This window comes from Neodiprion fabricii, chromosome 4 (genome assembly GCF_021155785.1).
Source record: "Neodiprion fabricii isolate iyNeoFabr1 chromosome 4, iyNeoFabr1.1, whole genome shotgun sequence".
Taxonomy (NCBI): Eukaryota; Metazoa; Arthropoda; class Insecta; order Hymenoptera; family Diprionidae; genus Neodiprion; species Neodiprion fabricii.
In genome coordinates this window covers 18,513,066-18,529,669 of record NC_060242.1, presented here as the reverse complement: position 1 = coordinate 18,529,669, position 16,604 = coordinate 18,513,066, and the positions used below count along the sequence as shown (strand labels likewise).

The following is a 16,604-nucleotide window of genomic DNA, read 5'->3' as shown; positions in this document are numbered from 1 at the left end:
GAAAATCTGTCTACACGACTGTAAAAACAAACGAAAAAAAAAAATGCCGCAAAGACCTCAGTAGCTTATTATTATAGCAATAATTAATTGACCATTGAGGGCTGTAGCGAGTATTAAACTGTTCTCTACGGATGTAATTTTATCGTTCTGATTTATCAGTGAGGTCAGATCGGACTCGATATCCGCGGTTTTATCTAGTGGACGATAAATATTGCTTATCCGAATCGATCTGAATTCTGACGAGCAGAGAATCAAAGCGCTGCTCACGCTGCTCGCGAATCACAAATATTCGCCTGACATCCGCTGACGGAGAAATAACAATAAATAAATGAATATACGTAAGACAAAAGTGAGCAACAAGTGTTTCAATTTGGACAATTTTTCGTGAATTTGAACCTGGAAAGTTGTAAAGTTATTCGGTTTCGATAAAGTGTATGTGAGCAACTGAGGTGAGTGTTGAGATCGGTATGAAATTTTTTTTCTCTAAATAATCACTGTCTGGGAGTGAAAAAATTCGACCCAAGTCATCGCAATATGGCGGTATGATAATGCGCTTGCACTTCTTTTTACCTCAAGTAGGTAGACAGGGAATGAAAATGGAGTCGAAGTACTTGAGGTTGTTTGCAGAATTTTTTGCTGGCGCTTTGAGGATAGATAATATGAGTTTTCCCGCGTTTGTAGCCTCAGGCTGAATAAAATGAGAGACTTCTATTGCAGCTCGTGTCCTTTGTTGTTGAGCTATTTTATCTCGGTATTACGATGTGGTTCTTTGCCCTTGCAATATACACTCGAGAGTTGAAATAAATTTATTAGCAGATACGAGTGCTGTCAAGTTCATGCATATTTCATAATATCCGCGTTGCGCGGTGCGTTTTTAATACCACTTTCTCTTTTTATCTGCTTCAATTCACTCATGACTAATTGCAGGTGAAGGTGGAAACGTACGCATAAATTATTATCACTCTTATCATCGCGTTCAGCCGGTTTTTTTATGCAATTACGATCTGTAAACGAAGAATTACCTTGACCTGATTTTTCCAAAACTTTTAAAATTATTCAAGGGATGAATCGATTTAATTATCTCCCATGTTATGGCATTGATTGCGAGAGAGATTTAGGCAAAATTGGAGAAAACGTGCGATTTCGACATTGAAATTAACGTCATTAGTGTAAACGTGATTTTATTTTTTTTTTTTTTTTGTTCGCTTGTAGTTATTTTTTGTTACTTGTAGTAATTGAAGTGAGTCATTCACGTTCTCTGTTATTTACATAAAAAATTTCCAACAGTTTCGTGTAATTTGTCAAGTGTTTTGTATCAAAGGTAAGGTTTTTTTAAAACTGCAAATATTTCTCTTTACTGCACGAAAAAATCCAAATGAAAAAATTGAATTCCAGCTCAACGGTGTAAATTGAGTTTTTTTTTTTTTAAGCTTTTTTCATTCGCGAGCATCCACTGAAGCCAATTCTGATTTAATTGTTAAATCACTTTATCTGACCCACTCCGCCCAATGTATAGATTCATAAAACTCATGCAAAGTAGATTTCTACGAATGTTGAATTTACTTCACTTATTTGAAAATTTCAAAAAATTACTGTTCTACAAGTTATTATATCGGGGTTTTTGCTAAACACGGATATTTAATCGCGTAAAATCTATTTGATATATATTTGTATTATTCTTTACGTTTGACTGGAATCAAACTAAACTTTACTGAAACTTCTAAAAACTTGTAATTTATATTATCGTTCACGACAGTCGACGAGTTCCAACTTAATTACATCAGCTGGCAGTCACCCGCTTCGATTCAGCAAGCATATAAATGGCTCGATCATTAGCGTTTTGCAAGCTTAGACAAGCGTGAAAAACAGCTTTGGTATTTTTTTCAATAGTCTTGCTAATTGGAGAGATTTCAATTGCCGCAATTTTTTTTATTCCTTGTTCATTGAAGGCTTGCCTTGTACACCAATTTTTTTTTCCTACAATGAAATGACGACCGCGTTATAAACTTTGCAAAAATAGATGTTGATGATTCTCACGATTTACGAATAATTTTCATTGAGACTTTGTCGCGCGATAATTACTCGTTACGTCGAGAGTTGACTCTTAATTTTTATTTCGAAACGAATCATTTTTATGATTATGTTCTACAATTCTGTAATTTTCATTTCAATTTAATCATCAACTCGTTTTCATCCCTGCGCTTTAAAAACATCGGTGAATATTTACTTCAAAATGTAGGTGCTGAGATAACGTGCTTTTTCCCCAGGTTCTGGGAACCAGCCTTGAATTGGATTTTATATTCGGAAAGAAGAAAAACATAACAGATCATTTTTTATTTTTTTTTTTTTATTCTGACGGTAGGAGCTGGTAAGATTTCAAGGACAAAGATTCAATTCAAAAACGTGACATAAACGACTCACGGTTGAATTATTGCTGGTAGAAAATAAAGTCAACTAATCGGAGAGTGATGAAGAAGGCGTGTTTGAAGCCAATAGCTGCCTACATATCAACCATAAATCCACGAATGTCCATCAGGTTTTTAGTTCACGTAGTTAATATTATACAAGCCGACTGTAAATTGACTTGTCGTTGTCAAAAACCCGTCGAACAGAACTTTGAAAATCCGATAATTACCACATTTTTAAATCCAATTGTTCGAAATCGTGGAGTAGAGTGCACAGTTTAAACTTTGGGCTTATTGTTAATCGTTACCGCATCTCATGGGAACTTTAAATCAAATTTATCACTTTACGTCGACATTACCCCGGCTTCAATTTGTCAAGCGATAGCCGATATTTCGTCGTCATGACATCCTTAATGGACGATGGACGGTGAACAGATATCCGGAATCAGTCCTCCACAGTGTTCCCGGAAATTAATTCCAAAGGAGCAAACCGAGCGGCATCTCCTCTAGTTTCATCGGTAAATTGATCCCTAGGGATATTAGACGATCAGTTTGTACACTCGGCGATATTTTTCGATTCTGGTTTACTGAAGAGTCCTTGACTATCTTCACTTCTTACGGTATCCGAAAAGATAAGTTCTCGGTACAAAATGAAAATGAGTTTTGCCGCTGTAACAATAAAATTCAGCATGCGATTGTATTTTTATACGTGGGGATGGGAAATTCGGAAATTTGCGTCCCCGATGAATGAAGAATATTATTTATACCTCGATTGCTGTGTTCGCAGAATATGGATCGAATTCTGGAGAGTGAATCCGTCAAGGAGCTGAACGAACTTCTCCTGGGCAATCCGAATGGTAATTACTTGCTAATTTCTACAAGCGAATAATATTGCTTTGTTCTGCATTATTCTTCGGACGATTGTTATATTCGATTTTCCTGCATTTGGCACTTCCAGGCATCATTTACATCGTATAAATTATTATTGTGAAAAGCATCGCGTGTTTCTCATTCCAAATTAATTCGTCTCATTGTCGTTAATTTTCTCTTTCAATTGTGGCATAGGTATATATAGGTATATATCTGTGTGATGAGAATTGGCTGCGAGCTTTTACGAATCACTTAGTCACACCGTTATAGGCACAATTGACACGTGTTTGGAACCGACTGTAATCTGAAATATCGGAATATCAATGTGTAACAGTGTGAATAAGGAGCTGTAATTTAAACAAGAATAATTGTTTTACAATCTGTTATTGCAATAATCCGTATTTCGTAGACTGCGAGTGAAAGAAGACTGAGAATTACCAAATTTAGACAAAATCGCGGGAGAAACTTTCTAAAATTGTACTTTCCAAATTCCAACCCCAACTTATTAATCATACATACTTCGAACGTTTGCCACCTAATTATTCGTCGATTCTATTTATGTTTCCTACACAGCTTCTCGTTGACACCCAATCGTAATAGTTGCCGTTTGTCAATTCTCTGAAATGTAGTATATACTATGTTTTTATTGATTATTAAAAACTCTGAATCGACCATTTTTTTAAAATCGTAATTGACTGCAATGAATTCTCCGATTACATATTTTTCTTGAACTTTTGTTTTTATTCAACATCTTATTTTTATTATAGGATTATTTAGGTAGTGGCTCTTGATTGTAGTTGTAGAAACCAAAGAGTTATTATAAAAGAACTGTTGAAATTTATTCAATTTTTTACAGCAAGTTTTTTTTTCTTCACGGAATTGTTCATTCAAGCCATCTAAATTGTCTCAGATATTCACTGTTTTTTCAGGAAATTTATTCCAACTTTTGTAAATTATCGTTATACGAGCGAATATATAATGTTCAACACCGCTAGAGGAAACACATTAACAAGAGCCCGAATGAAAATTAAAAGCTCGGTTACAAAAGGAATCAGCCGTCTCGTCTGAATGGAAAGTTGAAAAAAGAGAAAACCGCGTTTAAAAAATCTCCGACAATGGTACAAATGATAGTGAAGATGAATGAGACATCATACTATTATGTAATAAAAATAAATCTCAGAAAATTCGAATAACACATAAACTGAGAAATGTAATTTAAATATTCAACATGATTTTTTCCTTACCGGATACAGCTATCTGTCAAAATGTGTTCAAACGGTCTCTCCAAATTTCTATGGTGAACAAAATAAACCCAAAAACATTAAAATCGGATGAAAAATACCAGAATTTGATCCTCTCGAACATTACGATTATAAAACCTCTTCCCAAATTGTTGATATCTTAACTTGTGTTATTCGACGTTACTAAGATTCATCTGTATCACACTGAATAGACGGAAAATCGTATTCTATAATTTTTACTTTTTTTGAATAACGAAATCTTCTTAAACTTTCGAAAATGACTGGGCGTGTGTTTGTGCTTGTAGGTTGACTAACAACTGTGAGAGAAATTCAAAAAATTGATGATAATGGACTGTCCATGTAGCATGTAGCTAGTTTGGGGGTAATTAATGCATTCCGATTCATTTTTCCACACGCAATATTACGTCTTCTGCAGTTACGGGTCCCAATGACGTGCCTTCGTAAAAAGTACACTCGAAACTCATCTTGATTATCACGAAAAAACTGAGAACAAGTCCTTTCCTGCTAATAATGATTTGCACGCGTGGCTAGTCTCGTCATTTGTTCCTCCGGATATCTTATTTTTAGAATAACAAAAATAATAAAAAAAAAAACTACTTGTTTATTCATTTTTAATTATATAAACATTTTTTTTTTTAAAACTGCGTACCTTTCTGGGAGGGGGGGTTCAAAGGTGTTCAAAACAGAGCTATGGACTTTATGGACATTCCCTTGATGTGAAAAAAAAATATCGGATACGATATCTAATCTCAAATCGAGTGAAAATTACTTGCAAATATTTTAATGTTTCCGTCAATTGTTCAAAGTTCCCTTTATCAATCAACACGCACAATCACAATTCCTATCACTTCCCAAAGTTTGAGACGAATTCATTGGCCGTAACGTGTAAGAATTGCTAAATGCGCTTGCTCCTTATCATGCTGAGCACAGTGAGTAACAATAAACCCTGGCCAATATACCGAGTATACACGTAATGCCTTCCAGTGAAACTCCGGGACCGAATCCTCCTGTCGCCTTACACGAAATTCCTCCTGCCTTCGCTGGTTATAGCGTTTGTCCTCCCCGTCACCGTATACGCAATAATGGTGAGCGGATATGTGGTGGATTCTTCGTTCAGCCTAGCGACGTGCAATATAAGAACGGAGTATTACGTTGATTGTCTACCGGGAAAATCGAGCCCGACGGAATCGGATTGCATGGAAGTATTGTGCTGCTGGAACGACACTCTGGGCTTCTGCTACCATTACGTACCCGCACAACACGGCTACACTCCCTCCGGTGGTGTTTACTATCAGGGTAACTTTTTCAAGAATAAAATACAACCGACGGAACCGAAGACGGTCAATTTTTTCACCGAAGTTGCAAAAAACCGTGCGAAAGATTGAGCTAGGATGTGAATTTTTTTCGCCCCAGAGCATTTATTTTTAGTGATTGGATGAAACGTTGGCCCGTTTTAGACTCATTGGATTACACGAATAGTTGAAGATTTTTGAAAATCGGATGATTCAATTCCAGGGTACTTAGGATAGAATGGTGCTCGTCTTGAGGATCGGACGTAGGTACAGTCAAAAGAGTATCAAGGCGGAAACGTGCTGACCATAAACTAAAAGCTTGCTAAGTGTCGGTGAAGCTGATCAAGTTACATCAAACTGAAAATGTTCCCGCCTTACAAAAACGATGCTTCAAATAGTAGACTTCAACTGTAAGCACGTGATTATTAGGGTGCCTCAAAATGGAACTTTATTTTTTTTTCAATCTCCCACGTCATGAAACCGTATTTAATAACGTAATATTAAACCTCGTGAAGGTAAAGCATTGTGCGATTTGTTAAAGCGTTGCCGTATCGAGATTTTATATTCGCCATTTGATGCACGCGATAGAAATCCAACTCTGACGTTTGAGTGGAAACGATAATTTTTCTATACAATGAATGGAAGAGTGTGTGGTAGCGTTTGACAACTTATTCAGTTTTCATGAAATTAGCGCGAAATAGAAAATTTTTAGCAAATGCAAATAAACGCAATGAAAATACAGCTCTGTATTAAAAAAAAAAAAACCAAGTTTGATTTTTGTAGCACGAAACCCAATTTCTTGAGAATTGAAAACGAATCTGTTTCGTAATGCCTGAATATCTTTTCGTTTAATAATTGCAATTAGCGATATCTGATACGAAGCTATTGCCAAAGATTGTTGAATAAGCGCTACGTCAAAAATGGATTGCCATAGTTGGTAGGAGGAGAAAGTGATTCGCAATATTTTTTCAGAACCTAATTGTAACCCATAGACAACTGTATTGGATCTGTCTTTCAAATTCAGTAATTTCGCACTTGTGACGTGAAAATAATCCGTACGGGATTGACTGGGCAAATTACAGTCAATTTCACGTTCTACGACTATCAAAAAAAATTTTCTCAATCTTTTATGGTCTTGCAATGGTGGTGAAGAAAATTGGTCCGCTGTTTTACCAGCTGAGCTTTTCTCTGCGTCGTTTGAAAACAGGTAAGGTAATCGTTCCTGTTAAACAGGAGTGACCTTGGTCCCCAGGGAAACCAACAGCCCACTGGGAAGCGCGAACGCTGAAGAAGTCTTCGTGGACATAAGTGCAGTCGACAGCAATCACGTCGAGATAACCTTATCAACAAGCTCGCAGAGTTCGAGCAACAGTAGAAGACGTAGGGGCGTCGAACCTCTCCTTCATCGGTGGTCAGGAAGCGGGGACGAGGTCAATGGCGAGGAGGACGAACTCTCGAGAAACCTGCTGAGCTTTTTACCCAGAGATGGGAGGCGAAGAACCGTCGAGGTCCAATTAGGTAGGTATAAGAACAGTTACCTGCGTGGGGAGGAAAGTATCGAAGGATAACAAAACAGAAGGACCGATGTAACGAGATCAGTATAATTATACAAGCATGTACTGACCTCAAGTTTATCACAGTTGGAACACGAAGGGTTTTTTCTCTTCTTGCGAGGGGAAAAGGTTAAAATTTTGTTCGAGCCAATGTGTTTATCATGAATGGAATAGAAATCTGAATATCAGAGTGTGGAATTGAATATTGTACATAGCAGGACCGTTAAGATCTTGAAATAAATGATACTAACGTACAGATAATTCTACTATTGAATATTGACACGACCACGATGTAGAATCGTGGAAAGTCCCGATGGCCAATGAGTGATAAACGAGTTGGGAAACACACTTGTATCGGAAACTCAGTATTATATTGATCACGGTTCTACCCCTCGATCAAACGACGGTCAAAACACAATCCGAGTAGTCGAACTCATCGAATTTGCTTTTTGCTGGGGCATGAAAATCCAGTTACTGTTAAGCTTGTATGGCAAGGAATGACGGCACTTGGGACAGTCAGGTGATTCTGTTTTGACTTTGCAGACGAATCGTCAAATCTTACTGCCTATGTTCATTACCCCGAGTTCTCCGTCACCGTTGCTAGGGGTGATTTCACCCTTAACGAAACCAGCTCTATTTTCTCCACTGCCTTGGGCCCCCTTATTCTGACAGAAACTTACTGGGAGTGGACTCTTTACCTGAGCAATGGCGCTCTTTATGGCCTTGATGACCTAGAACTGAATGGGACCACTAATTCGATCTATAATAACGAAAATGGATCAATTACTCCCGCCTTTCTAGCCATCAACCCCACGGGGGAAGCCGCTGCCTATTACGTTGATTATAAAGGACCCATGGAAATCCAGGTACTGTCACAAAAACGCTCTTTTAATTCCTGTAACAGCTTCTTCTTGGTTTGTCCGAAATTGTTTTCGGATATGGGACTGTTCTCAATTACTCGTTTTCAATGAATTTGAATATCAGGATATTAAAGGATTTCGAATTGTTCCGGGGAAGTAGAAAATATTTCAAAAAAGATGATGTGTGATGTCAGTCATTTTCTCGGATTTCAAAGCTTCAAATAGGTTCATAGAGATTTTACGGTATATATGCATGCAGAGAACTTCAGTGAATTCAGATACAGCAATTACATTTGGCATAAGAAAATGTCAGCGAGTTTTTCACGATCAGTTAAAAAAATCAAAACATGACTTCAAAAGATTTTCAATAACTACTTGAAGTCGTAAGGATTTTTCCATATCGCTGGTCCGATGTAACTTATATTTATGGCTACTTTTCTTTGACAAGCCAATCCTCGGAATGGGAATGCGAAGAATTTCAGAAGAAAATCTCGACAAATTCAATCTCGAATTGGTGAAATTGTTTTTCCGATCTCGATAATTGATCACAGCTACTCATATGGTTTTCTGTTTTTAAAACCGTGCATTAAAAAAAGAAGGAATAGTTCACCCCAGAATATGAGACATCGGAAAGATAAACTTTAAGTTAAAAAAACAAACAATTTTGAACTCTGTTAAATTTTTCAAAGTCATCATACCATTCCCCTTAAAGGTATTGTTACCTGTATTATACTGGCTCCAAAGAATAGCCAGTGCGATCGTGAAACCTGAATATTCGTTGAACCTATTCTTTGGTTGCACGCAACTAGGTCTTGAACAAAACAAACCTGGTGATCCTGCGCGGTCTGGCCCTCCCGGAGAGTTTGGGAGTCCACGTCTTCGCTGGGCCGACGCCGCTGGAGGCGGTGCAGCAGCTGACTTCAAGCATGTCCTCGAATTCGTCATGGAGTATGCCACCGTTGTACAACTACGGTCTCCACGTCTGTCCAACCGAGACGTTGAGCTCGGTTGTGGACGCTGTTTCGAACTTGAACGAGACCATCGAGGTCCTGGCGTCGGCTGGAGCCCCTTGGGACTCTCACTGCATTCACGAGCAGCTGGTATCAACCATGAACAGTCTCCTAGCCTCGAGCGACTTCGACGCCATCAGCGAGGCAACAAGTCTTCTGGAAGCCGAAGGACGCAACTTCAATCCACACTTGAGTCCGATGGTAGGTTTCCCTGAAATCTGTCAACTTTACGTGGTTCATCGATAGTTTGATGGTCGAAGTGGCCGCCTTTGAAATCTTGACTTGCACTTCAAGGTCCTGGCTGACGAAGGGACGCTCCACTCAGCGCTGGAGGACGCAGCTCTGCTCTTGACGAACGGGACCACTAGTTACCTGGGTCAGTACCAGGACGCGAGTGTGGTGTACCCGGACTGGACGAGCGACGAAGTGGCGACCATAACGGCCGCCTACTTGGTGGACTACTTGAACAACACCGGATCACCGGGAACACTCTGGCTGCGGGACACCTGGCCAAAGGACGAGACGAACACGAGCTCAAGAACGGAAGCGGAATTCACGTCCTTCGATTACATGCCGGAAGTGGGTTTTGCGCTTCGCGTATCTCTCCGCACCTGAAACTCATTTGACAAATGTTTCAGGCGATTGAATATTCCATGAATAATTTCACCGTCCCATTCGACCTTGAAACTGTTGACGGTTTTTCACACTACGCCACTCACAACGGCTACTCCGAAGGCTTTCGTACCTTCGTCAAGTCATCGGTACCCACCATAGAGTTTCTCGGACCCCCGGGCGAGGCTGCAAACACCTCTTGGTCTGGCCTCAGGAGGGCCGTTAGATCCGCCATTGGAGCCGGGTTAGGAGGGCATTTGCCACCTCCCGTGTATGTCTGTGGTACCGAACCCTTTAATGCTACCCTTCACGATCAGTTGTGCATCAGGTGAGCCGCAATAATTAGGAGGATAATATAGGAGCCACGCTTTGTATTTAGGACTTTCGATTGGATAGTTGAAACTTGGCCGGTAACGAAAGTAAATTTTAATTTAATCTATGTGAGAAGATATTCCCAATCAAACGAGCGAACGATCTTTAATCAAAAATATCCCTCAATTGGGATGTTTTCGTATCATTTTCATTAAAGCGGAACCCGCTTTCGACTAGCCTGACAAAGCAGTTTCTACCTCTGTGAAGCGTCAACTTTCTTTCAGCCACAAATTCCATGTTCACTGATCTGAAATACAATTCTCCGTTATGTAAATAGTGAGCTGTTATTATAACGATGTAGCCTTTTCTTTTTTTGTTCTTAATACAAGATCGAGTTAAAGTTTTCCCGGAATTCACTCACGTCGGAAAATCTGAAAAGGTTGAAAAACACGCGCCGGAAAGAAAAACAAGGTGTGAAACAATTGCGTGAGGTATAATATTAAAAGACTGTTGAAATTAAAATTGTGGGAGTCGGCGAGAATATTTTGGCAAACTGAATCCTTATACAGTTAATAAAGCCGAATAATTCTCGAGTAATCCGCACCCTCTCGACTATATATATCTTTCCGTCTGACCTTATCATCTCAAATCTATAACGGCTGTGAGCATAGATTGCCTCTGCAAATAAACTTTACCATGTAGTACTTATGCCAAGTTTCTTGGATGAGCCGTAATATCATCGAAACCAGGCAGACCGTGCGATTCGGCGCCGCCTAATATCTTACCTAACTTTCTCGACCTTACGTCCAGGTGGTACCAGGCGGCCATTGCTTGGCCCCACGTCCTTGTCGTTCCCGACAGATTGCCAGGGGGCTCCTACCTCTCTGCCAGCGCTTCTCTGAACGTGGTCAAGGCACTTAGGATTAGGGCGTCGTTGGCGACTTATCAGCACACTGTGGTGGCCAGTCACTTCCAGCGCAGTTCTCCCGTCCTTGTACCGACATCGTTTTACTTTCCGGAGGACACGAGTACCACGCACAAGTGGGACCAGTTCATGTGGGGCGAGGCGTTACTTGTCGGTAGGTGGGACTAGAGTTCCTAGAATTTTCAGTCCAGTCAATCGTTGCTACTCAATTGCAAGTCGTTGTTGGAAATCTGAAATTTATTCAACGAAGTGGTAATGAATGTATATCGCGTTACATATAGTGCATAGTATGAAGCTTTTATACACGCATTCCCAGTATGATATCAATATGTGCATGTTTTTCACATACCTGTGACTCTTAAGATGTCAGTAGAGCTTGTAATATTGTCAATCAGACACACTAATTTGAAGTTTCCTCTTTTTCAGGTCTGGTCACCCTTCCAGGTGTCTCACAAGTCTCAATGAGGCTACCAGGCGATGTTTCTTGGAGGCATTTGCTTGGCGGCGCCGAAGCCGCGTCGGTCACCAATGGTACCGTACCCATTACCGCCACCATGGGAGACCTGATCATCCTCGTTCGACCTGGATATATAGTCGCCATCCACGAGGTGAAAGATCTTTACAGAGATTGGTCAGATTTTAGTTACCGACTCTTGAAAAGTTGACCGTACTTGATAATTCAAGTCCGAGATTGGCGAGGATTTTCAATCCATCCGAAGTCACGTCGAAAAAAGATTTCCAGCTGTGGTTACCTGTAAAGTTCTTGACTATTTTCAATTGTCATTATAACTGGAAAATGGCAATAAGACTCGGGGGTGTGACCAGAAAAGCTAGTACGTCTAACAAAGAGATTATTGAAGTTCCGGATCGCAGATTCGACTGAAACTTCTAGGGCTATTTCTTTGACCCAAAACACGGGGTTTCTGATGTGTGGTTCCATCCAATGGGCCTTCCTTCGCTAGGTTTGCAACACCTCAGATTCATACTTTACTACGGCTCTGAAATAACGATTTATTCATATACACTTGAATTTGTGAGAAACTGTTATCAAACTTTCAAAAGAGGAAAATGAAAACAAATTATTTGTCGAAAATCGATGTAACACGTTTCGTTTATTATGGCATTCCATTCGTTAAACTGCTACTGTAATCAATTTTAATCGGAGTGAAGAACGGCCCAACGAATGAAGGTACACAACAGAAGCTCGATACTTTGGGTTAACAGAACACTCCGAAAAGTTTCAGAGGTCTGATACTCTCCTTGTCAGTACTCTCGTTAAATATAGTCACTCATACGATACTTGCTAATTATGACTGTTGGACACATACATAACTTGTTGTTGGCGCAGCAAAAAATCATTGATAAGGCCTTGTTTGGTGTGAAAAATTTGATCAGCTAAACGAACTATTGACAGCTGTAACCATACTGAACAGTGAGACTGAGCATAAAAAGTTATATAGTCAGTTAAGTGGAATTACCAGTTACCGTCCATTATCATAAAGCTAGCGAAATTTCTCTCAGCGGATTTTTTTACAATATTTTTTAGTTTTTGAGTTAGGTATACGTCAACCTGTTGAATCTAATTTTGTCACCTTCGCCAAGCGTGGGCTCGATAGTAATTCCATTTCTAATTTGGGCAACAAACATTACTACTAATACTGGTTTCAACTGGTGATACTAGATACTAGATCGAATTTCAATAGATCCATACTTTTTTTCGTTCCATGGGCAACGATTCCTGAGAAATCACAAAGAGTTTGTTCCATGAAAACCTCCTTATTCGTGTTTTTATTACTATCAACTACATTTTAATGAAATTATTTTCTTCCAATAGAATATATTCGACGAACTTGTCATTAAAAAGGCTATACATATAATGCGGGTATTATTGTCATCATACGTATTAATTTTTCGTGTACTACGTTGACATTCGTGAAAACGTTGTTACATTCAATTAATTTTGTTCCGAACCAGGCGCGTTGCAGTATGTCTTGGAAAACCGGAGCAGACGATTGATTAATTGGTCTAATGAAATTCGATGTATTCTTACCAGAGCAAATATCATCAAAATCAGTCACCCCGGATGCGTGACTTGCTTCATAAGTATATAACGGGGAATTCCATGCAAATACAACCAACGTCTGATCGTCACCATTTTTGATTTTGTTCCAAATTTTTTCTACAATTGTCCCAACTCTGAAACATTACCCGGAATTTTTTCAGATTTTTTATTCCACTGGGCATTTATTAATGAATATTGAGAGTGATTTTGAACAGGACCATTTATAAAATTCTCAAAAAATTCTCACAAACTGTATTCTTTTTTACAAGCAATTAAAAACCGGACTCGATTGTTTTCAATTTTTTTCAGCACTTTTGATTTTTTTGATTAACCAAAACATTGTTTGAACGGTTTGAAAGCTTTCAAAAAATTCTCAAAACTTCTATTCTTCACTTAGAACATTTTTGAACCGGTTTCATCATGAAGTTGATAAAAAAAAAAGTAGAACGTGCCAAAAAAAATAAACAAAAATCGCTCCATGATGGATCCGGTCTAGAAATGTTCCAAGTGAAGAACAGAAGTTTTGAGAATTTGTTGGGAATCTTCAGACCGTTTGAAAATGTTTAAACTGAACAGAAATATTAAAAGTGCTGAGAAACATTGGAAGAAAAATCAGTACATCATGGGGCTGTTCTTGAAATGCTTGGAATTGAAAATCCACTTTCCGTGTATGTGTTTAGCATTTTAAAAAAAGGTTCCTTTTCAAAATCACTTTGAATATTTATAAATAATCGGGCAGTTGAATGAAAAATCTGAAAAAATTGAGGGTATCGTTTCAGAGTTGAGAGAATTGCAGATATATTTTTAAACGAAATCTGAAACGGTGACGGTAGGACGTTTGTCAGATTCGCATAGAATTCTCCAATACATTAGTAATACAGATAACTGCTTCGACGGATGATATTTACCGTTGCTTAATCGGGTGTAAACAAGCAATTATCGATTTTGGATTCTACGATGGCTTCCGAGTCTGCTGTGCGGGCGGTGACTGTGGCACCGAAAGCGAATAATGTTAATAGTAAACCATTGATGGTCCGATTGTAATTTGAGTAATGAAATTTGTCAGGACGTGAGCAACACGACGTTGGTTACCATGGCGAGCAACGTCACACTTGCGGTGAATTTGGAATGTGCAAACGAGGATTGTTCAGCCAGCGGTGAGATTTGGTACGGAGTGGACGACGGCGAGTACTTGAGTCTTGGAGTGAATAGCACTCATCTCGTGCTTGGGAACGTCAACGGTGTTCAAAACTACGCCTGTAATGCAGACGATAATTCGACAACGGTACAGTCTACGTTCATAGAAACTGTGCAGATACTTGGAAACTCGTCGTACCAAGTTCAGACGGAATTATGCGACCTTCAGGACAACGTGTTCTCAATTAGTCTTGTGTAATCAGCGCGTCAGCTTCTTATTAATGTACGTGTCTAACTTTATAAAGCGTTTGTGTTAATGAGCTGCCGCATCGTCTAATCCATGACGTTTATAAGTGTTGAAATGTATAACAACATGGTTGTTGGAAACTAATTTCAGGGGATTTGTCAGGCAATTCAACATTCACGTCCGAGATAATCTCTCATACGTGAAAATTGAACAAACAATTTTTAATGCCTTTTTCGAATTGAAATATAATATGGTCAATCTAGCCCTAGGAAACTGTTCAAAAATAAACTTTTTCTACTTGAATGTACAGTTTTTTTTTATTGCTTTCACGGTAATTAGAGACTCTTGTTTCGTAATCCGACTCAATTAACTTCGTCTTCACTTTATTGGCATCTTCACGTATCCTGAAGCGGATTCGGTCCCTGTGATATACGGCTGCTCGTGTACAATTTAGTTCATTCCGTAAAGAACTTTCATCTAATTACATTAAGAGGAGTACTCTAACCGGGGTGAATACATTAAACAGTCAACAACGTAAATACAGCTAAAGGGATAATGGTAAACAACTATCGTTGAAAAGTGATAGCTAAAATATCGCAAGTAAATTCCCAGAATGTTTACATTACGCTATATCAGTATTACAGACTCATTTCAAGAGGTCTGGTCAGATTTGGCAAGCTTGATTTCACGTTATGCACCTTTTAATCTACCGCACGTATTTTTATGACGAAGAGATTTCATCGACTACGATAGAGTGAGTTTCAAACTCGACCCTTTCTCTCTCTCTCTCTCTGGTAAACTAGCTGCCTAAGATATGTAACATGCCAACACATCTTTCTCACTAATTCAAACCCAAAGTTAAGCTAAACTAACTTCAAAGGCCGAGGAATATTTACTCAATAATAATAGGCCTTAATTGAGTAGGAAATAAATATGTAGAAAAATTAGAGTGATTTTGACGTTTTCTCTCATTTTCTACAATCAAACATTTTTCATGTAGATTAGTTTATTTTTTTCTTGTTTTTTTTTTTTTGTGACAGATTTTAAATAATATAACGATATACATAATAACTGATTATATGAAAATGAAAATAAACAACTTAAAAAACGTGTAACTGTTATAGTTTATTCTTGCCTAATATAATTCTATTCGTTGGGATATTGATTTATTTTCACGTATTGAAAAACTGAAAGAACTTAAAACGATCGAAAAAAATAGAAACGAACCGTTCACCACTCGCAATTTTGTTGGAGAGTTATTGTTTTGGGTTACAGTATTTTTGCGAATTCCTTAAAGATAATCTGTAACGGCGTAATTTTAAACTTGAAGAATAATAATGAAAACTCACAAACGGTTAAGAAACATATTTCAAAAAAAAGTCGAAATTGTGTTTCAGAAAACGTACTACCGTACAATGAATCGTAGATTTGACGTGGAATATCCCATATGTACGATTACTCCCCAATTAAATCGTACGAATGATTGTTCAAGGAGTAATTATCATCGGACTGCTGTTGCGACAATATTATTACTGTATCGCAAATTGCGGCAAAGAGTACGAAGGAATTCTCGTTCCCTCTCAATTATCCAGCCGCAGAGATAACATACGAGGCCACGATAAGTAAATATATTCACCGATCACGTGTCCTGAATGCCTGCGTGTCCGCAGGTAATCACATACCTATATACTTATGCAATTACGCATATACCTGCCGAGGATGATACATGACGTTATTTTATGTTCGGAGCACGTCGAACACCTAAATGAAATCAGTTCCATAGAAAAATCCCGAAGACTGATCAGGAAGAGAAAGCTTGATAAAATTTCGAGCGAAAGTGGCTTTGGCGATGTTAATTGAATCCTTCCCTTTTCCCTGGAAAAGAAGCAGACATCACGTAAAAACAGCCGGTGAAGCATGTCAGCCAGGAGAGTTCTATTTTTTTACAAATTGGTTTTCTGGTGAAGCAAAATAATTTCAGTTCATTTGTTATAAATGGTGTACTGGCAAATGAACAATCGTACGCGATTTATACACCTGCGCACGTTCATCGAAAG

General features: G+C 38.6%; 1 protein-coding gene across 1 annotated transcript; it reads left to right on the top strand.

Annotated features, from left to right (window-relative positions):
* The first annotated feature begins 197 nt into the window (after window positions 1-197).
* LOC124179632 (lysosomal alpha-glucosidase-like) lies at window positions 198-14,850 on the top strand. Its single transcript, XM_046564226.1, has 11 exons — window positions 198-449; window positions 3,193-3,262; window positions 5,522-5,833; window positions 7,063-7,347; window positions 7,926-8,248; window positions 9,052-9,453; window positions 9,547-9,831; window positions 9,891-10,192; window positions 10,987-11,255; window positions 11,528-11,709; window positions 14,230-14,850. The coding sequence occupies exons 2-11, from the start codon at window positions 3,196-3,198 to the stop codon at window positions 14,557-14,559; spliced, it is 2,757 nt and encodes a 918-aa protein (XP_046420182.1). The 5' UTR covers window positions 198-449; window positions 3,193-3,195; the 3' UTR covers window positions 14,560-14,850.
* The last annotated feature ends 1,754 nt before the right edge of the window (window positions 14,851-16,604 follow it).

Coding starts and splice junctions, on each gene's coding strand:
- LOC124179632 (XM_046564226.1), top strand. CDS start 3,196: ATGGATCGAATTCTGGAGAGTGAATCCGTCAAGGAGCTGAACGAACTT. Junction 5,834..7,062: donor CGGTGGTGTTTACTATCAGG/GTAACTTTTTCA, acceptor CCTGTTAAACAG/GAGTGACCTTGGTCCCCAGG. Junction 9,832..9,890: donor CCTTCGATTACATGCCGGAA/GTGGGTTTTGCG, acceptor CAAATGTTTCAG/GCGATTGAATATTCCATGAA.